The sequence below is a fragment of the Dunckerocampus dactyliophorus genome, chromosome 1 (assembly GCF_027744805.1).
Source record: "Dunckerocampus dactyliophorus isolate RoL2022-P2 chromosome 1, RoL_Ddac_1.1, whole genome shotgun sequence".
In the NCBI taxonomy this organism is placed as follows: Eukaryota; Metazoa; Chordata; class Actinopteri; order Syngnathiformes; family Syngnathidae; genus Dunckerocampus; species Dunckerocampus dactyliophorus.
In genome coordinates this window covers 25,061,790-25,082,847 of record NC_072819.1, presented here as the reverse complement: position 1 = coordinate 25,082,847, position 21,058 = coordinate 25,061,790, and the positions used below count along the sequence as shown (strand labels likewise).

General features: G+C 40.8%; 2 protein-coding genes across 4 annotated transcripts; both read right to left on the bottom strand.

Annotated features, from left to right (window-relative positions):
* Positions 1-220: 220 nt before the first annotated feature.
* Positions 221-8,160, bottom strand: ddost (dolichyl-diphosphooligosaccharide--protein glycosyltransferase subunit (non-catalytic)). Its single transcript, XM_054783629.1, has 11 exons — positions 7,893-8,160; positions 6,791-6,901; positions 6,618-6,704; positions 6,445-6,548; positions 6,257-6,351; positions 5,025-5,118; positions 4,751-4,899; positions 2,406-2,553; positions 2,211-2,331; positions 2,005-2,111; positions 221-743 (listed from the first exon to the last, which is right to left on the bottom strand). The coding sequence occupies exons 1-11, from the start codon at positions 8,122-8,124 to the stop codon at positions 594-596; spliced, it is 1,398 nt and encodes a 465-aa protein (XP_054639604.1). The 5' UTR covers positions 8,125-8,160; the 3' UTR covers positions 221-593.
* A 3,207-nt stretch (positions 8,161-11,367) lies between these two features.
* zbtb17 (zinc finger and BTB domain containing 17) lies at positions 11,368-20,851 on the bottom strand. 3 transcript variants are annotated; one of them, XM_054797709.1, is made up of 15 exons: positions 20,701-20,851; positions 19,218-19,460; positions 18,966-19,142; positions 17,102-17,440; positions 16,904-16,993; positions 16,517-16,764; positions 16,241-16,383; positions 15,637-15,937; positions 15,446-15,533; positions 14,976-15,092; positions 14,767-14,887; positions 14,530-14,660; positions 14,190-14,450; positions 13,924-14,013; positions 11,368-13,204 (listed from the first exon to the last, which is right to left on the bottom strand). In XM_054797709.1, exons 2-15 carry the CDS (start codon positions 19,420-19,422, stop codon positions 12,804-12,806), a joined length of 2,712 nt encoding a protein of 903 aa, XP_054653684.1. In that variant the 5' UTR covers positions 19,423-19,460; positions 20,701-20,851; the 3' UTR covers positions 11,368-12,803. The 3 variants fall into 3 exon arrangements, with proteins under 3 accessions (XP_054653684.1, XP_054653694.1, XP_054653675.1); XM_054797719.1 differs by having other exon boundaries at positions 11,369-13,204; positions 16,517-16,761; positions 20,554-20,851; XM_054797700.1 differs by having other exon boundaries at positions 11,370-13,204; positions 20,554-20,850.
* Positions 20,852-21,058: the final 207 nt, after the last annotated feature.

The window sequence follows — 21,058 nt, the reverse complement described above, 5'->3', positions numbered from 1 at the left end:
AAATCTGTCACGTGCAATAGTCTAAATATTACTTAAAAACCTTGTCAAAACATAATACGAAAATCGGCCACCTGTGGCGAAGTTGGAATGTCGGGTGCCTACAATGGGCATGTCCTTTGGTCAATTATTCATAAGGCATCACTATTCTTGGCACTATTTGTGACAGAGAAACTCAATGGGTCACATTCAGATATAACAAAAAAACCCTACTGGTCAGATGTCACTTGACAGTTGGTATGTCAATCTTTTATTAAGATAATTAAAAAAAAAGATTACAGGCTAATTAGCAGATGTCAATTTTATTCAGTGCATGGCTACCACCATAATGGTGAAATACGGGTCAACTGATACGGGTGGATGATATTTTGTGTCACATAATTTTATAAAATGGCTTACCAACCAAGTACAAAACAATGACCTGATTGTTTTCAAATAAAGTGAAAAGGAAAACATCAGCACACTATTTTTGTGTCAAGACTCACTTGAGTGCCATGATACCAAGCCCCCAAAGGAAACTGCACTGCCCCCCCCCATTCAATTTCAAGTTGCTTTCAAAAGTTCCATCATATTTGTTTTTCTGTTCTCCCACAGATCTAGTCAGACTTCTCCTTCTCTTTCATGTGCAAGAAGACAATGCTGAAGACAAAGAGTCCCGACATCATGGAGAAGACGCTGGCATAGTACGGGAACGCCGAAGGGATGAAGCGTTCATACTGGGTGTGCTGCAGAGGGCGCACTGACACCTGTGGTAAACAAACAATGGTAGTGAATCAAGAGTTTGGAACACTATACAGCCTACAAACACTGCAAATAGACAGGCAAGATACAATCAAATAAGGCATGCGGTGTCCTCTGAGTGACTTTTCTTATTTTAAAAAATTATTATTTTTTTTTAATCACACTTGCAGCTTGAACGCAAAAATCAGAATGAGACATGCCAACAACCAACAACCAAGTAGGAAAACTTATGTGGTTGGGCCACCCTTAGCAGCAACAACTGCAATCAAGTGTTTGTGATAACTTGCAATGAGTCTCCGACAACGCTGTGGAGGAATTTTGGCCCACTCATCTTTGCAGAATCGCAGCCACATCGGAGCGTTTTCCAGCATGAACTGCCTTTTTAACGTCATGCCACAGCATCTCAAGATTCAGGTCAGAACTTTGACTAGGCCACTCCAAAGTCTTCATTTTGTTTTTCTTCAGCCATTCAGAGGTGGACTTGCTGGTGTGTTTTGGATCATTGTCCTGCTGCAGAACCCAAGTTGGTTTCAGCTTGAGGCCACAAACAGATGGCCAGACATTGCTCCCTCAGGATTTTTGGTAGACAGCAGAATTCATTGTTCCATTTATCACAGCAAGTCTTCCTGAAGCAGCAATATAGCCCCAGACCATCACACTACCACCACCATATTTTACTGTTGGTATGACGTTCTTTTTCTGAAATGCGGTGTTACTTTTCTCGCCAGACCACATTATATTCCCAAAGGTTTTGGGGATCATCAAAATTGAGACAAGCCTTAATGTTCTTTTTGTTCAGCAGTGGTTTTGGTCTTGGAACTCTGCCATGCAGGCCGTTTTTGTCCAGTGGCATCTTATGGTGGAGTCGTGAACACTGACCTTAGCTGAGGTACGTATGGCCCCGCAGTTCTTTGTATGTTGTGGGGACTTTTGTGACATCTTGGATGAGTTGTCGCTGCGCTCTTGGGGTAATTTTGGTTTGCCAGCCCCTCTGGGAAGGTTCACCACTGTTCCATGTTTTCACCATTTGTGGATAATGGTTCTCACTGTGTGGTTTGCCGGAGTCCCAAAGCTTTAAAAATGGCTTTATAACCTTTTCCAGACCGATAGATCTCAATCTCAGTTATATTTTAAGAGGAGGCATAATATTAAAATTTTTGATGATCTTAAACATTTAAGTGTGCACAAAATAAGTCAGGAAGGGGGCAAACACTTTTTCACACCACTGTATGTATGTGTATGTGTATGTTTGCCTGATTGACTGACCTGAGTGGAGGAGTAGAGGTGTGTGTAACCCAGTCTATTGTAGTCCACCTTGAACTGGAAGACTCCGTACACATCTGGCAGCTTAAACTGGACACTGTATTTCCCACCTTGCAGCAATGCAAAACAACAAAGTGCATTCAATTTCAAATCCTAATAATGACGCATGTAAAATTTAGGCTACAATACACTCATTTAATTAACAATACCGTTTCTCTTGAGATAAGTCCTGACGAAGGGGTCAATCCGCACAAACTCCAGCTGAATGTCGTCACCATCGAAAGGAACCCAGCGGCCCTCAGAAAGCATCTCAATGACAATGCTGTACTCCTGCATGGCCAGTATATTTCTAATTAACTCAGTTCAAATGTGTTCAGGACTTTACAGCTAGTCAATTTACTCACCACAAGATCGGTGATGGTGTAAGCTGCAGGAGGGATGGTCTCACCCACGGGATGATGGGTAACAGCACCCACCCTGAGGACACCAGCCTCTTTGAACACCCAGCGGGAGAGAGCCTCAGCCAGCTCCATGTTGCCGGTCTGCTCGTGTCTTGAAGAGCAAAGAAAATGCACTCAGTTGGACTCAATACTTGATATTTACAGTTGGAGGCTGCGCAGTATGATTAGGTTCATATAATCGTGTGACAAGTGGCGGTTAAAGGCTCATAAATACAACCCCTGGCAAAAATTATGGAATCACCAGTCTCGGAGGATGTTCAGTTGTTTAAATTTGTAGAAAAAAAGCAGATCACAGACATGACACAAAACTAAAGTCATTTCAAATGGCAACTTTCTGGCTTTAAGAAACACTAAAAGAAATCAAGAAAAAAAAGATGTGGTAGTCAGTAACAGTTACTTTTTTAGACCAATCAGAGGGAAAAAATTACAGAATCACTCAATTCTGAGGAAAAAAAATTATGGAATCACCCTGTAAATTTCCATTCCCAAAACTAACACCTGCATCAGATTAGATCTGCTGGTTAGTCTGCAGTTAAACAGGAGTGATCACACCTTGGAGAGCTGTTGCACCAAGTAGGCTGACATGAATCATGGCTCCAACACAAGAGATGTCAATTGAAACAAAGGAGAGGATTATCAAACTTCTTAAAGAAGCTAAATCATCACGCAATGTTGCAAAAGATGTTGGTTGTTCACAGTCAGCTGTGTCTAAAATCTGGACCAAGTACAAACAACATGGGAAGGTTGTTAAAGGCAAGCATACTGGTAGATCAAGGAAGACATCAAAGCGTCAAGACAGAAAACTTAAAGCAATATGTCTTGAAAACAGAAAATGCACAGCAAAACAAATGAGGAACAAATGGGAGGAAACTGGAGTCAACGTCTGTGACCGAACTGTAAGAAACCGCCTAAAGGAAATGGGATTTACATACAGGAAAGCTAAACGAAAGCCATCATTAACACCTAAACAGAAAAAAACAAGGTTACAATGGGCTAAGGAAAAGCAATCGTGGACTGTGGATGACTGGATGAAAGTCATATTCAGTGATGAATCGCGAATCTGCATTGGGCAAGGTGATGATGCTGGAACTTTTGTTTGGTGCCGTTCCAATGAGATTTATGAAGACGACTGCCTGAAGAAAACATGCAAATTTCCACAGTCATTGATGATATGGGGCTGCATGTCAGGTAAAGGCACTGGGGAGATGGCTGTCATTACATCTTCAATAAATGCACAAGTTTACGTTGAAATTTTGGACACTTTTCTTATCTCATCAATTGAAAGGGCGTTTGGGGATGATGAAATCATTTTTCAGGATGATAATGCATCTTGCCATAGAGCAAAAACTGTGAAAACATTCCTTGAAGAAAGACACATAAGGTCAATGTCAAGGCCTGCAAATAGTCCGGATCTCAATCCAATTGAAAATCTGTGGTGGAAGTTGAAGAAAATGGTCCATGACAAGGCGCCAACCTGCAAAGCTGATCTGGCAAAAGCAATCAGAGAAAGTTGGAGCCAGATTGATGAAGAGTACTGTTGGTCACTCATTAAGTCCATGCCTCTGAGACTGCGAGCTGTTATAAAAGCCAGAGGTGGTGCAACAAAGTACTAGTGGTGTGTTGAAGTATTCTTTTGTTGTTGTTTTTTTCATGATTCCATAATTTTTTCCTCAGAATTGAGTGATTCCATATTTTTTTCCCTCTGATTGGTCTAAAAAGTAACTGTTACTGACTACCACATCTTTTTTTCTTGATTTTTCTTGATTTCAAAGTTGCCATTTGAAATGACTTTAGTTTTGTGTCATGTCTGTGATCTGCTTTTTTTCTACAAAATTAAACAACTGAATGAACATCCTCCGAGACTGGTGATTCCCTAATTTTTGCCAGGAGTTGTATAAAATCAAGTGAATCACATGGTGTGTGTACTTTAAAAAGGTATGTTTTCATGCGTCTTTCACTGCAACTGATCAATGGCAGATTTAGTGATCTGTGTAGATTAGACAGACAACAATATGTGAATATGACATGACCTATAGTGACAATGTTCAGCCATCCATTAGAGTGTATTACTTTTGCTAAATACAACAACCAGATTACAGTACCATAAAACCTGCCATAAATTTACTGGTAGCATAAAGTTTCACTTTGGTTATAGTCATCTTCATTAAAATAGTAGGAGCTGAACCAGTTGTTAGTCTTTTTTAAATTTCAATTATGTGACCAATGTGCTATGACTACAATGTCAAGCTGTACTACCACAAAAAAAAATAAGGTGAGCCAGAACTGACCTTTCAGATCCAGGTGCTGCTTTCTGCACTGCAGAGTTGAAGAAGGCATCACTAAAGAAGTCCAGGGAGCCGCTGAAAACCACTCTGGCATTGTTCCTGGCCTGAATGCCGGCAATCAGCAGAGTATTTTTGCCTACAGCATGGGGGTACTTTAAAAAAAAAAAAAGGATCCATCTTTTATTCATTGCAGTTTATTGACTCCATGACAAAAACTAACCACTCTGGACATCACAAATAGCATGAATGCCATTATACTGCAGATAAGTGTACTTACCTGAGAAATGGGTCTGTCAGGAAAAAAGGAGTAGGCCGTTGATGAGCCAGTAAGGATGTCCAGGACCAGAGGGTTGTCAGGGTCAGCCACCATGCTGGAAGCGCAATCAATTATATTACATATAGTCATCCCTCGCTCCATCACGGTTCGAACATCGCTCCCTCAGTCTATCACGGATTTTCAAAACTTAATAAATGATCACTATTTCATGGTAGACCGATTATTAATAAAACAAACAATGGATATTTAAGCACATGTTATGTAGTCTTGGTGTAAATTAAGTATTTTCAAGTTTAAAAATGCTGTAAACGAACTACAAATACAAGACACTGATTAACTGTAGTCTCTACACTGGCCACTACGTGTCACTAGTGACACACACACCAGACTTTCATTATTTTATATTTATTTATCTCAACAGGTACAATAAAAGGGCCACACGGTGGTCTAGTGGTTAGCACGTTGGCTCCGGCTTCCTCCCACATTCCAAAAACATTCAGGTGAGGTTTAATTGGAGACTCTAAATTGTCCATAGGTATGAATGTGAGTGTGAATGTTTGTTTGTCTATGTGTGCCCTGCGATTGGCTGGCGACCAGTCCAGGGTGTACCCTTGTGCCCGAAGCTGGGATAGGCTCCAGCATGCCATCCAGCATGATGAGGAAGAAGCGGTATAGAAAATGGATGGATGGTACAATAAAAACATAAGTCATCTTCACCATAATATTAACACGTGCTAAAGTTGCGTCCATACTCCCGCTAAAACTCAACTCTAAATCCCCAATATCCCTGTCCACACGTCCGGAACACATTTATTGAAACACACACGAGCACAAGTCTTATCTATGACTTAAATGGCTTATTTTCTCTGATTATATCTACTATTTGAAGTAATATGAGTGTAAAGGTAACTGTGGGGGTGTTATATCATGTCCAGAGGGCTCTAATAATGGTAAAAATCATATTTAGAAAGTCAAACAGGTTTGACTTTGAAAATATTTAGTTTATTAATATTGAATCTTACTTCATGGAAATTCACTTATCGCAGTCGTGTCTGGAACCAATTAACCGCGATAAACGAGCGATTACGGTATTACTTGCTATGGGCATTTGGAGATAATTATTTAAATAACAGACCTGCCAACCCTGAAGAAATTTTATGAGTACAAAATGAATTTGACATGCAATTGTGTCTCTTCCTACAAAAAAAAAAAAAAAATCCAATATTACTTACGCAACGCCTTTAAACAAAACTGGTTTATTGGTGGGTTTGCCGACAATGGTGGGAGCTTTCAGCATGTTCTCTGGGTCAGCAACAATCAGGGTGTGCTGGAAACAAAAATGACCACTTGTGAATCAATAATGATGTAAAAGGACAGTATGACTGGATTGGTGCAGACTTTACAGCTCTGAGCTGCTTACTTCTCCAGGATCAGACACATCATAGTTGTGATGGTCGATGACGGCAGTCTTTTCCTCATCAAACTCAATGCCGCACTCACTGCCCAGCTCCCTCAGAGGGTCACCTAAGAAATATAGTAATTAATTAATGGTCTTTTCTATTATATCAAAGCAAGTCGGTGAAGTGAACTGACCAATTTCAGAACTGGCAGCAACCAGGACATTTCCTCCACCATCAATGAAGGATGTAATTGTCTCCACGTTTATATTGCCTCCAAAGTCTGCAAATCACCACATATAGTTTGTTGTTTCAACATTGTTTGAACAGTTAACATCACAATTTAATTAGAATGACCATTAAATGTACCCTCAACTGATGGTGAGAAGATGATCAGATGGTTGTACGGGAACTGGCCATATTTGATGAGTGACAGTGAGGGGTCATCAGCTGTCTTGAATGTAAGGTCAAAGCCACGATCTGAAAATTAAATGTAGATTACCAACCATATAAAATTTACTATGTTGTTGTACATACTGGAGCTAAAAAAAACAAAAAAAAAGCACACCACTCATATTTCAGCAGCCATTTGTTGTGCAGTATATTTTCTCAAGAGACAATAGTATAGAAATTCAACTTGCACATTACACAAGAGTAGTCATAACAGTATAGATTGTTGGAATTTATGCTTTCCTCAATGAACCGCAGCCGGAACTTGTATAGCCCATGATCATGATGCTACCAACATGCTTGACTATTGGGAAGACTCGGTTACCTTGTTACTCACTTGTGTTGCCAGCTATTTAGACTATAATGGCTGTGTGTTGTCATTTTCAGTGGACAATATTTCCTGAAATACAAGCTGTAACTGCCTAATTTGAAGTATATCCAAGATTCATTGTTATAGTTTTGCCTCTTGAGAAGATTGTAGTGTCATAAGGGAGATACTTTATAACTGCAAACACTGGTGAGAAATGACTAGTAACATTAACATCAATCGTCACGTGTTTTTCAATTACAGGACTGCGATTGTAATTGTTAACAGACTTGATCTTAAATAAACTATAGCTGACTACAATTACATGTTGATGTTCCCAAAAACAAACCCAACACAGTGAGTCTAAATGCAGTGAGTCTTGCCGCAAGTCTATAACCGTGGTGCTTTTCAAAGCTACATGACGTTTTTGACTTTATGGTACATACTGTAGCAGCATATACTGCAGTTAATGGCAATACAATACGTCACAAATGAAATGTTTGCAAAACTGTTACTATTCGTTAAACCTCAAAAGCAAACGAATACAGTTTGACAGAGAGCATAACAATGCGAGGCTAATGTTAGCATCAGTTCCGCCTAGCATAAAGCCAACATCAAAGCTATCTATTCCTACTAAGACGTTGTTGTTTACGCTCCATACAATAAAGGAAAACAAAACATAAAGACATTCGACATATTTGATGCTTACTGTACCTGCCAGACTACGGAAGAAGATTGAATGGGTGTCTCTGATGTTGAGGTTATCCAGTAGGACCAGAGTCTTACCGTCGGCCAAAGCACAATGCAACAAGCAGGCTAACGAAAGGAAGAAAACAACATTGCTGCCCAAAAGCTTTGATCTCTTTTGAATTAACGTCCTGACCGGTGTTTTGAACGAAAACCTAAAAGAGGCCCGGTGTGTGACTGCAATCGACGCGGCCATCATGCTGTGGAAGTAGACGTCAGCCTTAGTACAACGTTTACCTTTAACCCCGTAAAGCAACCAATCAATAGGAGGAACGCGTCGCCTTTAATTTCAGGTCCACCAATGGAATGAATGCATGGTTGTGGCCCACTTCCGGCCTGTTATACCTATGTTAAATTGTCAACATTTCTGCTCATCTAATATTATAATTACTTTGTGTAAATATTAAAATACAGAACAAAAAAGAGAATTGGATTGTGATTTAACCACTGACGAAATATCAAATGCAATTCAAAGTACTAACAGTGGTAAGGTGCCAGGACCAGATGGTCGACCTACTGAAATGTAGAAAAGGGTGCATTTGAGTTTCTCCATTATTAAATATGTTTAATAAATCATTTCAAAATGGAATTCTTCCAAACTTATTACTATTGGCAATGATAACACTAATCTTAAAACCAGGGAAACCTCCAACAGAGCGCTTCCATATAAACCCAAAAGTTTGATGGGGTGTGATGCTAAAATACTGTGCAAACTTAGCAAAAAGGTTACAACAGTACATACCACATTTGGTGCGCAACAATGATAATAGTTTTATACAGAAATGCCAAAGATTTGTTGGAGATGAAATTCTCCACAACCTACTAAATGTCAAAGGACCACTTTAGAAAATTAATTAAGCCAATTTCACTTCCCCTTACGTGTTCATTAATCTCCAGTTCTAAGAAGGAAAGAAGACTCACACACCAGATTACGTTTAAGAATTGTACTGAGAATAAATCAGACAGAATATATTTCGCAGCCCTGTACTATTTCTCTTCCCATTGACGCCTTCCGCCTCCTCTCCGGATGAAGAGAAACGGCTCCCGATCGATGGTCCCTTCTGCTCTTTTATGATTGTTTTGCTCAGGACATTGGTGCCAGTCTCACCAAAGATAACTTTCTCCCGGATTCTTTGACAAAGTTGTGTGACGCCAGCAGGTGATAGTCGCTGAGTTGTTTACACTTATTTAGCATAACGTCACATTCTTCCCCGTCTATCTCAAGGCTTACTGACTTGTTTATGTTTCCCTATCTGGCTGCTGGTCCCGGCTGGCCTTCACTATGTGTGAGCGCTTCACTATTTCTGTTTAACCTTTGACACACTTAAACAGTTGTTCATCCACTCAGCTAATTATTTAATAAAGCATTATTTCTATAAACAACTTGTAATCACTTGCTCAGTTAATCATAGGACAGTTATATTTATACTGTACTTATATTAAGGCACTCAACTAATAGTTGCATCAGTAAACATCAATGCAAACAGTTATTCTAAAATCTACATGTTACTTAATAAAATCACTCAGTAAATCAATTTTTGCCTACAGATTTCATAATATAAGACGTGTCATCAATATAATTCCCAAAAAGTGTGAAGCTAAAGACACAGTAGTGTTGTTGCTGGATGCTAGACAGGCCTTCGACAGAATAGAATGGCTGTACTTATTCAGTCTTCTACCGAGATATGGACTTGGACATATGAGTCCAATGGCAAGTGTGTTAACCAATAACCATACTTCAAAGCCATGTCTCTGAAACGGTCCACTCATCAGGGGTGCCCCTTATCACCTAAGTTGTTTATACTCACCATTGAGGTGCTGGCGATGGCTGTCAGAGCGCAAACTGACATAGTACAGTGGTGTGAAAAAGTGTTTGCCCCCTTCCTGATCATCAAACAAATTAAGTACCGTATTAGTCAATGACAACCAAGCGCGTAATTTGCATGGGGATACGGGGTCATGACCCCTGCAAAAATCAGATCCAGCCAATATAACCCCCGAATATAACCACATAATTACGATTTAATAAATATACACATGATCTTGCATTAATATATTGTTGATTGTTGATTAATGGCTAACTCCCCCCACCCCCACAGCCCCCACCCCAGAATCAGACAACAATTTTTCATTGTTGCTCGACACCAACACCTAATAAAAAAAGATCCTGACCAAAAAGAGGTAAAGACCTGCATTGTTAAGTTAGGCGAGGATTTATGATTGTAGTTGGCAAGCTTGTTGTTCGATTGCCAGTGTCTTGTGAGGTGAGGCCAGAGGGTGTCAGGGATGTACTGTGTAGGACCAATGTCAGTTTTGCTGACTTTGCTCCAATACACAGTGTTGGGTAGTGGCGTTACTAGTTTAATTACATTTCTGTTATCGTAACGTTGTTGTTTCCACATCAAATATCTTGTCAGTCGTGAAGGTATTTTACTGATCAAATAACGTGATAGCCTACACAGAAGCTACATTTAACCAGGCATTTCTAAATGTTAAATGCACGGAGCGGTAACCATGGTGATGACAGACGCTCCTTCAAGTGACTTTCTATACCAGTCCTGACTCCTGCTGCAGCAGGGCCGTTGGGGAGCACGCAGCGGGTGACAGTGACAGAGAAGGGAGAGAAGGAGAGAGAAGTGTAGATCGACCTTATGTCGTAAATCTTGACAAGCTTTGGGAAATACCTGAATGTTTTTTTCTTAAATTCTGCTTTGACGTCACTTGTCATTCTTAATTGGCCTGTTACCATTGGAACATTAACTAAGCTTTTTTTTATATAAGGTTCCAGAATGTGATTGCCGAACAGGTGACCAAAGAGAAGGAAATGACCAAAGAGGCACAGCTTAACCACAGTAAAAGTATCACAGTGTATTTCTAATACAGGCACGCCAAATTACCCCGACTCCTTTTAAAAAGGTAAATTATTCAATAAATAAATTAACAGACAAATATTTATCTCCCCCAATGATAGACCCAAAGTTACGCCCTTGATGACAACAACCCGCTCTTTCTCATTTGGAGCACCTCACAATTGCAAATCTTGAGGGAAAGGTCAAATGTCTTTGTTTTAATCAGCTTTGGTGGCTTATGATGAGGAATCCTCTACCGACAAGTTAGAGGTGTGGAACTCTGATTTTGAGGAGATTTTGTCAGAGGAAGATTGGAACAGAACATGTCTTAAAGCCCAAAAGCAAACGATCAATACAAAAATTAGGTTATTACAATACAAGTGGTTGATTAGGATTCATATAACACCTGTAAAGTTGAACAGTTGATCTCCTAATATCCCAGACACTTGCATTAAATGTATAGACGAAAGAGGTACTCTCTTTCACTGTGTTTGGGGTGTACTAAATTACAAAGATACTGGATGGAAGTGGGCCAGGACATGTCTAAAATCACTGGAATTAATGTACCTCACCAAGCAAAACTTTTTATATTGGGATCTACCCCAAAAGATTTTGTGGTTTGTTTAAATAAATCAACCTTGATTGACTTTGGAATCCTGATGCTGATTGCACTATTCTGGAAAATAAATAATGTACCATCAATAAATCTATGGATAAAGGAAATGACAAGCTATGTCATGTTGGAAAAACTGACTTACTTACTCGAGGAAGGACAGAGGACTTTGAAAATATGTGGAAACATTTACTGGACTACTCTAAGCAATGGGGTGCACAGTCACCTGGGCTATAGTAAGATGTGGAGTTGTGTGATGTGTGTAGTGGCATTAGTCTTTTCTTATTTTTTATTATTATTCTTTGTTTTTCTCAATTTGTTGTCACAGTTTTTTGTAAAACGTGTGAAAAATTAATAAAGATAAAAAATATCATTAGGGCAGACCATCCTGAGAGTTGGCTGTCCTCCGGCCTGCCGGCGCCCTGTTTCTGGTCGGGGTTGCCTCTCCGGGGGGAGGCTTTGGGGGCCGGCATTGGTTTTGGCCGCCCCCGTGGGGCTGGTGGTTCTCTGGTGGTGGGGGCTACGCCTGGCTGTGTGGGGTGGGGCTTGCTGGGTAGTGGGAGGCAGTCCCTCTCCTTTCATACGTTCTCAGTGACAATTACACAATTACACATACAGTATGCACATACAGTATATACGTATACATGCAGACATGCACACATACAGTACATACCTAAAGAGATACCTGTACACACAGTTTTTCTGTAAAAGAGACACTTATTAAATTATTTTAAAAAATTCTGAGAAACCAGTGCAGTTTTATTTTCCAGAAAAATAAGCCTCTTCGCTGTGAAAAAATGTGCATAAACGGACTTTACTAAGTTTTAACTGAAGACCCCTGATTTAGGGTGTCCAATCAACCTAACATGCATATTTTGGGGATTTGGGGGGAGGCGAGACTACCTGGAAAAAATTCCACACAGTGATGTCCAACAAACAGCCAAACCTGAATCTTTTGACTGTGGTGCAGGCATGCTAACCTCTAGTACACCGTGCTCTCCAGTACAAACTATTTTTTCTATCACACAACTCCGAAATGTGATAATTTTAGTTTTAATGCACAACAAGAAAAATGTCTGTGAAATATGCAAGCAGTGATTACTGTTTATTCCCCAGACTTGATGATTTTTTGAACTTATAACAGACAAGTTAAGACTTTGGGGAACAAAATAAATAAAAAAAATTATATACATACAACATATGAACAATTAATTTCTAGGAAAATACTTGAAACATTTTCATACATTAAATGAATGCCATGGGGAAAATAATGCGGATAGTTTTCTTCAAAGCTTCATTTGGGTCTAAATGTAAAGATGTTGAAATGATATGGAGCTAACACGGCATCATTCGGGACCATTAAAAGTATTGCATCCACTGGAGTATAGTCCAAGTCCAAATACCTTTTAAAAGTGACTACACTTGAACCTCACACACAATCAGCTCCGTCTCAGTTTCAACTTTTTCACCTGCCTGGATCTCACCCAGCATTTCAACTTGTCCATCCATACCCTTCTTCCCATGATTCACCCCTCCTTCTCCTTGTGGCTTGCCCACAATCCTCTGTTCTGCATCTCCCTCTTGGCCATGAAAGATGAGCCCCTCTTCCTGGATGACCTGTTCGGTGCTGGGTGTCCACGCTGTGGCGGTCTCACCCTCAGCTGTGGTGACTGTGGTGTACTGGTAGAAGTCGGAGTCTGCTTGAAACATGACCAAGGCCTGTGCTGTGTGGATGCGTACATGCTGAGCTAGCGAACTAGCATCCAGGAATTTATCACCACATGAATCGCAGGCATAAAGTATCTGGGTGTTGGGGTCTGGAAACAGAGGTAGTGTGCAAAGTGAGAAATAGTTTAACAACTTTGGCGGATTTGAGTGCTGTATTTAATCCTTAATAGATCCTGGAGACATTTTGTACCATGACATTTTTTCTTTTTAAGCCATTTTGGCTGTGTTCAATGATTCATTAATTTACCAAAATATATATATTTTTAATTTAGAGTTGTCATCTCGCTAAATTAGCTTAAAATGTCAAGGCTACAAAAGATAACACATTTGTTACTTATGACAAAAATGTCAAATTAAAAATCACTAAAAATGAAATTTTTTGATCCCACATTTTTCTTAACATAAACCAATTCAGTCCTTTTTATTAACATTTAAAGTTGGACTACTACCCATATACTGCCACTACTACAATTTAAATCAGATTCAGATTAATGCACCAGATAGCACGGCTTTTTCCCATTCAAGGCATGCAGCAAGGATTATCTGTATGGGTGCCTTGACAATGAAATGTTAAGTGTGTATCTCTATTGACCACGATAATGGAGATGGTAATGTTTTTTTAAATATGTTTTTTAGCTTTGTTTTTGTTTTTTTGAATTCAAAAACAGTCATGCCATGTAATCATACTGGCCTTTACATTGTTGTTTGTTTTTGTTGAAACACATATAAGTGACTTTCAAGGACTTTTGAGTTATGCATGTTGATTTATTCTCTAAATTTGCATTTACAGTGAGCTTTGCACACTTACCTGCTTCTTGCACTTTCTCTACTGCTTTGGTAATTTCTGCTTTCAAAGCTTCTGTTTCATCAGCACACACTGATGCATCCACTGGTACCACTGTAAAATTTCAACATAACATGGTCACATCTGCAGCTTGCTCACACAGTCCAAAAATATGTACAGTTTGTTAGGTTCATTGAAGACCTTAAATTGTCTTTAAGTGTGAATTGTTGTCTCAGTGTGATTGACAGGCAATAGTTATAATCATCATCACACCCCGAAATCTCCCTGACCTGTTAGCTGAGCTACAGCGCTGCCTGCCAGGGTTCCCGTCGCCAGTGTGACAATGTCCTCACTAACAGTTACTATGTTGATCTCGCTGTCGGAGGTAGACGCCTCAGCACAGCCTTCGGCGCCCTCGCCTGTGCTGCTGCCAGCTACAGCCAGCAGCTTCATGCCTGCTTTCCCGTGGTGCACGGTCTTGACGTGAGAGCGCAGATTGTCCACACGGTTAAACCCCCTGCCGCATTTATCACACAGAAATGGTTTCTCCCCTAAAGAGAAGTCAGATGAAGGTATATGGAGAATAACAGCAAATAAAAAAAAAATTCAAACATTTGCCATACTTCTTACCGGTGTGAATGATGATGTGCTTTGAAAGGTCTCCCACATTGACAAAGGCCTTGTTACACATTTGACACTGGTGAGGGCGGACATTGTCATGGTGGCGAATGTGATTGGCCAGTTGACTGGACTGTACAAATCTGCCAAGGGAGAAAGAAAGTCATGTTATTAGCTTGCCATAAGATGTTTTTCCTCCCTTTAAAATGATACACTTATGGGATTTACAAACTTTCTTGTCAGGCTGACCTTTTACCGCAACGGTCACACACAAAGGGTTTCTCTCCAGTGTGCTGGCGGACGTGTGCAATGAGGGAGCTGGCCTGTGTGAAGGCTTTGCCACAGGTGGGACAGACACAAGGTTTCTCTCCTGGAAGACATCAGACAGTGTCGCTAAGGTGGGGAAATACAGTATGTCATACGGTATATGACGGGGTTCTTAAATGTCATCAAATTACCTGTGTGGATGCGTTCATGCCGTTGCAGAGCCCCTGGGTCACTGAAAGCTCTTTGGCAGTGCACGCAGACGTATGGTTTTTCCCCGCTGTGGACCCGTAAGTGTCGCTTCAGATTTCCTGAGGAAAACATCAACACGCATAAAGGTTTGCCTCACTGTCTTCAGACAAAAATATGTGCGGCGTAAAAATCGTCCTGTAGTACACCATCAGATTCAGCAGATGGCACTGTGGTGTAAAAAGCTTGCTATTTGCTACAATGTTGAGTTGGGTTTCAGTTCATGTCTATCAATAAACTTGTCTTGTTATTTATGTAGTGTGTGTGTGTGTGTGCGTGTGTGTGTGTGTATTGTTATCATAGTTTTAAATATGCTATGTTTTTTGCTATTGCGCTTTGTGGTACAATTCTGCCGAGCAACAGGTGGCTGCGCACATTTGTGTCATGGTCAGAAAAATGTAAAAACACAACCTACCTGAGGTGGTAAATTGTTTGCCGCATTCTCTGCACTTCAGGGGCCCATCTGCGATATGGATTTTTAAGTGAGCCTTCAGATTTCCGATCTAACAGACCCCACAACAAAACGGGTTAGGACATCCCATATTAAAAGGATGATCTTTCAATGAAATTATACATACTATCTACTATCATAACTGACACCATTACCTGATTGAAACGTTTGTCGCAGTGTGGACACTTATTGCCCTTGTTGGCGTCGTGTGTCTCCAGGTGTCGCATCTTGGCAGTGGGGTCGGAGAAGGCCTTTTCACAGTAGTCGCAATGGTATGGTTTCAAACCACTGTGCACCAACCGGTGACGCTTCAGGTTCCCCGACGTAGTGAAGAGCTTTCCGCACACCTCACAGCTGTACTGCGCCTCTCCAGTGTGCCGCTTGCGGTGCAGGTTGAGCAGACTGATCTGCCGGTAGCTCTTTCCACACGTCAAGCAGCTGTATGGCTTCAGTGGGCTGGGGGAGGGGAAATTACGGCACATTAGTTACCCTTGATGAACCGCAGCTCCCCCATGTAGGCAGCACTCATGTAGATACAATAACGCACTTGTGTTGCCATCTATTTAGACAATGGCTGTGTCAGTGACTCACTATCAGTGGATAGTAAATGTACACTATTATACAAGCTATACACAGACTACTTTAAGTACATCCTCATTTACTTTCTATAGTAATGTCCCTTGAGAAGACATACTTTAATAAAAATGGTTGCTGTAATGTGAGGGGTACTTGTAGGATACTGTACAAAATGCAGCTGACCTGTGTGTTTTCTCATGAGCTTTACAAGCCGCCGGGTCAGAAAATGCCTTGTTGCAGTCTCGACACGTGAAGGGCTTCTCACCCGTGTGAATACGCATATGTCTCTTGAAATTCCCAGTGTGTGTGAATTTCTTGCCACAGTCCTTCAAAAATAAAACAACAAATCATACTGTATTTTTATTGAATAATTGCCTAAAATGAAGGTATCAAAATAGACAAAAGGTGAATATTGCATTGCTGAATTAAAATGATCCTTGCATTCTGCACACTTCTTACCTCACATTTGTGTGTCATTGAGCTGTAAGGCTTGGATTCGGATCGGTTGGTGAAACCCGTAGAGTGAACCGGTCTCTCCTCTTTCACATTGCCCGCATCCATGGGATGATTGGTTTCTTCCTCAGTTGCCATGTCTTCCTCATCTGCCTCATCGTCACAATCATCCTCCTGGTCTTGTCTGGTCTCCTCTGTTGACTCGGTCATCTGCTTGACTTTGTTTTTTGTTCCTTCATCATCTGTGTCGTCTTCTTTCAGCCCATCAATAGAAAAATAACAATATTGACAACTAATTTGGGATTCAAAAAAGTAAAAACATGAAGGAATATGACAAAATGGATGAGGTGACATTGGTACGGCAAAAAAACCCCAACGACATCAATTGCTTACCAGGTGGGAAGTTTCTTCGGGGAGGTTTTCGAATTCTTCTACCACGAGAGCTTGTAAAAATGGGGGTGGTGACTGACTTGATGGGTTTATCTGGAAATCAATTGTCAAAAACATACAGCTGCTGTAATATGATGTATGATGTATAAATGTTCCTTCCTTTTGCCAAAGCACACTATCGTTCTCTAATCATGTACTTACAGGGTGTGTAGTCTCCATCAGAAGCGTCAGCCTGCATTGTGGGTGCGTCCTGTGCAGCGCCATCCTCCTCCTCCTTGACAAGCATCCTCCTTTGAGCAGCAGTGGCGGTTTTGGCAGGTCGTGCCCAACCTGGATGGGTTTTGGCGGGGCTCAACTCAGAAACAGTCTTCTGTGTTTGAACAGCAATGTCTTCATTTTCTTCGGTGAGGTCCTGATGTTCTGTGTGCTTATTATTGTCTTCCGTGGGTGTTCTGGAAGGACTATGCTCTGCTTGTAATGCCACTTCTGCCAGGTCACAGTCACGCTTCTCGCTTGACTGTTCGTCACCTGTTTTTTCTCCTACAGAAGTAAATAATTTTCATTATGGATGACTTGAACACATGAACAGTATTTGTTCTATCAGTTAAAGGTCCCCTATTATGCATAATTGACTTTTTAATGATGTTATAAAAGTATTATGTGTCCCTAGAGACTGTTTATAAGAATCAAAAGTGAGAAAAATCTATCATCTCCCTCACTTGTTTGCTCCACTTTTGAGAGAAGAGGCGCTCAAATGGGTACTTCTGAACTTCTGTGTTTTTCATGATGTCATGAAGGAAAAACCTCTTTCATCATGGACATGATACTGCCCCTGACCCGCACCTAGCCAGCTGACCCACCACTTTACAGACGACAGCTTTGTAAAAAGCAGGCTTTGCTACAAATCTTAAACTAAAGCCAGGAGCTTTGCTAACTATTTGTCAGTTACAGTGTAGAGGTAGTCCTCGTTTTTTTTTTGTTCCGTCTTACGTTTCGTGGTTATAAATGTGCTCCCATAAAATAATTAACAACTTAATTTTGGTCCGTAAACACGAGACTCGCTGGAGAACTACTTGTACTTACAACGCACAGAAGAATACATGTATGTTCAGCTCACACGCAGCCATCATTAGGGATTAAGATCGTATTGCCATGTTGACACGGTCGTTGTAAGGACAAGGATGTGGTCTGCCAACAATCTCCTTATTACAAAAACAAAACGGGCTACTGTTGGCTGCAACAACATTAGTAAACTCAAGGATCCTCTCTGCACGCACACACACATTCAGGACTCAGTCTGTCACGTTCATGGTCTCAGACAGCCGTAAATCACAAAACTATTTAACACTACACACTACACAGTCCCTACTGTGTCCTTGAGCATGTTAAAGGATTCGCTCCTCTGAAAGCGACAGTGATAACTAAGCAGCGCAGTGGTCTTATTATTGAGATGGAAAGGTTGCCACTGCTTTGGCAGGAAGACAAGAATCAACACCTCTTCAACTTCCTCCCAATAAGCCGCAGGAATGAAGGTAAGGATGTTTTGCCTTTTTTAAATTACTGTTTCATTTAGTTCCTGTATTTAGTGTTTTTATTACTGTATTTCATGTGCTTCATGTGTTCTGTGTACAGGGTGAGTGACTTAAGTGTTAATTTAAAAATAAGTTCTGATTTACACAAAAATCTGACTAACAATGCGCTGTAGGAACGGAACTCATTCCAAACCCCACCTGCACTGTATATGTAAAAAGTGGGCAAAGTGCAGAAGAGCACTTCTTGGAGCCACACACTCTGAGACAGGTGTTGACAGATTCAGCTCATTAGCATTAAAGCTACAGACACACAAAACGCTGTGTCCCCGTTGGGCTTACGTAAAACACTTTTACACTGTCAAAATTCCAGCATCAAGGATAGAGTTTGGACAACGCACTTCCATTACTCCATTGTGGGACCTTTGAGACCTATTTAAAACTGGTGAAAAACATTACAATACAGGACCTTGAAATTCAGAAGGAGTGAGTGCTTTCCAATGTCCTCTGCAAACATACACCAAGACTGGACTCACCTACAATATCCAGTGAGAGAAGGGATGGAGCTGGATTTGCCACTGACTGGTACACGGAGCAAGCGTTTATAATCTCTTGCATTTGCAGGAAGTTAGCAACTGCCATCACATCTTCTAAATTTCCAGGATTCAAACTCAGCTTGGCTGTGTACATGAATTCCAGGACTTGTCCCAAACCTGCAGTGATAAACAGCATAACACAAGTCATGCTAGACATTTAACTAAATAGTTCCAAATCTAGCTAAAGTCCACCTGCAGCATTACTGATGTCGAGATGCACCACATCCTTTTGGTCTAAGAAGAGGGTGCGGAAGTAGACGCTGCAGGCTGCCAGCACAGATTTGTGGGCCTTGAAGTCAACTCCATCCACAACAAAGGTGCAGTCACACAGCAGGCCCTGCTTGCGCTGGTGGTTCAGCTGCTCCAGAACCTTCCCACTATGCCAAGGGAACTCCATTGCCCTTCAAGGCTTTTTGACTTCGGCCGAGGATGTAACTATGAGGATGGGTGAGTGTTTAAAAAAAAGGCAGTTGATTAATAATCCATTCATTCTCCGTATCACATATCTTCTTTAGGGTCATAGGTGAGCTGGAGCCTATTCCAGCTGACTTTTGTGGTGAGGGGTGGGGACGCGGGGTCCACCCTGAATTGGCTGCCAGTCAATCACCAGACACAAATAACAATTCACACTCACATTCACACCTAAGGATAATTTAGAGTGTCCAGTTAACCTAACATGCAAGCCAAATCTATACAGACATTTAACTTTCTTTAAAAATATTCAGTATTGAACCGTGTTGTCCTGCTTTCAGTCTCTGTTAAATTTTAAAAAGAGATAAAATTTTCTTACAGGCCAATTTTTCTAATACAGAAGAGAAGTTATTTTGCACCACTGATCAAATAAATATTATTTTAGGCATAATAAAACATGTTGAGTAATCTCTGAAAAGCCAATCAGAATTTGTGCCTTTGGATGTCAATAGTATTTTGTAATATACAAATTTTCTATCCATACAGAGGAGGCACACTTTAAATGTATTGCATTTATGAGGCATCTTCGACTATCATTTGGGTATCACATTGCCGGGCCGAGTGTCCTGGATTTCGGTCATCTAAATATGGTCACTTTTGCCTTGGCATAATAACAGATAGTACAAAGTATCTGATCTTTACGTTTCAACAGACAAGAGACATCATTTAACAAACAGTTAAACTATAATTATTTTAAGTATATTGGCAAATGACACAAAACATTAATCCAGTGATTAAACACACAAGTATTACGTACAGTGATTAATTACGCCGGTATAGTATAATCAAGCATGAGTACAGAATGTTTTCGAACTGCAAATGAAATTTTTTAGTGGTGGCGAACTTAAATTGTAAAGTTTGTACATTTTCAGTTTGACAGTACACTAAATCGATTGCAATGTCTCTATCCTTGTTGCTGTTCTATCAGGGATTAATTTAGCATGCCTAGCAAGGACGTTGTACGGAGACAAGATGGCGGACACCGACCTCGTCTGTTGTTTTCTTAGCTAGCTCGACCTACACTCATTGAAAGCTGTTTCATTTTAGGTGAACATACCCACAGAATCGCGTGTATAAGGTCGCTTCTTCAGTGCGACGTCAAAACGCGGGTCTGGGTTGTGTTACGGAGCGCTTGTCTCGGTTAGACAGAAAATCCCCAATCGAGTTTTTCGGCGATCGATCCTGTGCTGTTGACTTCGCTCACCGCCATCTTCCTCTCGCTGATCGATTGCTAGGGACGGGTCAGACGTGTTTCTTCGAGCATGCGCAGTGTGAACCATTTTTGGTTCCGACGTTAGACCGCGCGGTGGTGCTCAAACTCGGTACTTCACACGAGTGCAGGGCTATTCAACCAATTTGTTCTAGAGGCCACATTATCACCAAGCTAAGGACATTCACTATTATTGACATTATATAGAATGGCAATGCAATGCAATGCAACACCCTCATGTTTTTACTTCACCAAATGGCTAATATACTGTTGTAAATAAAATAAGTAATATGGTTACCCATCCATCTATTTTCTATGCCGCTTCTCCTCAGCGTCACGGGGGCATGCTGGA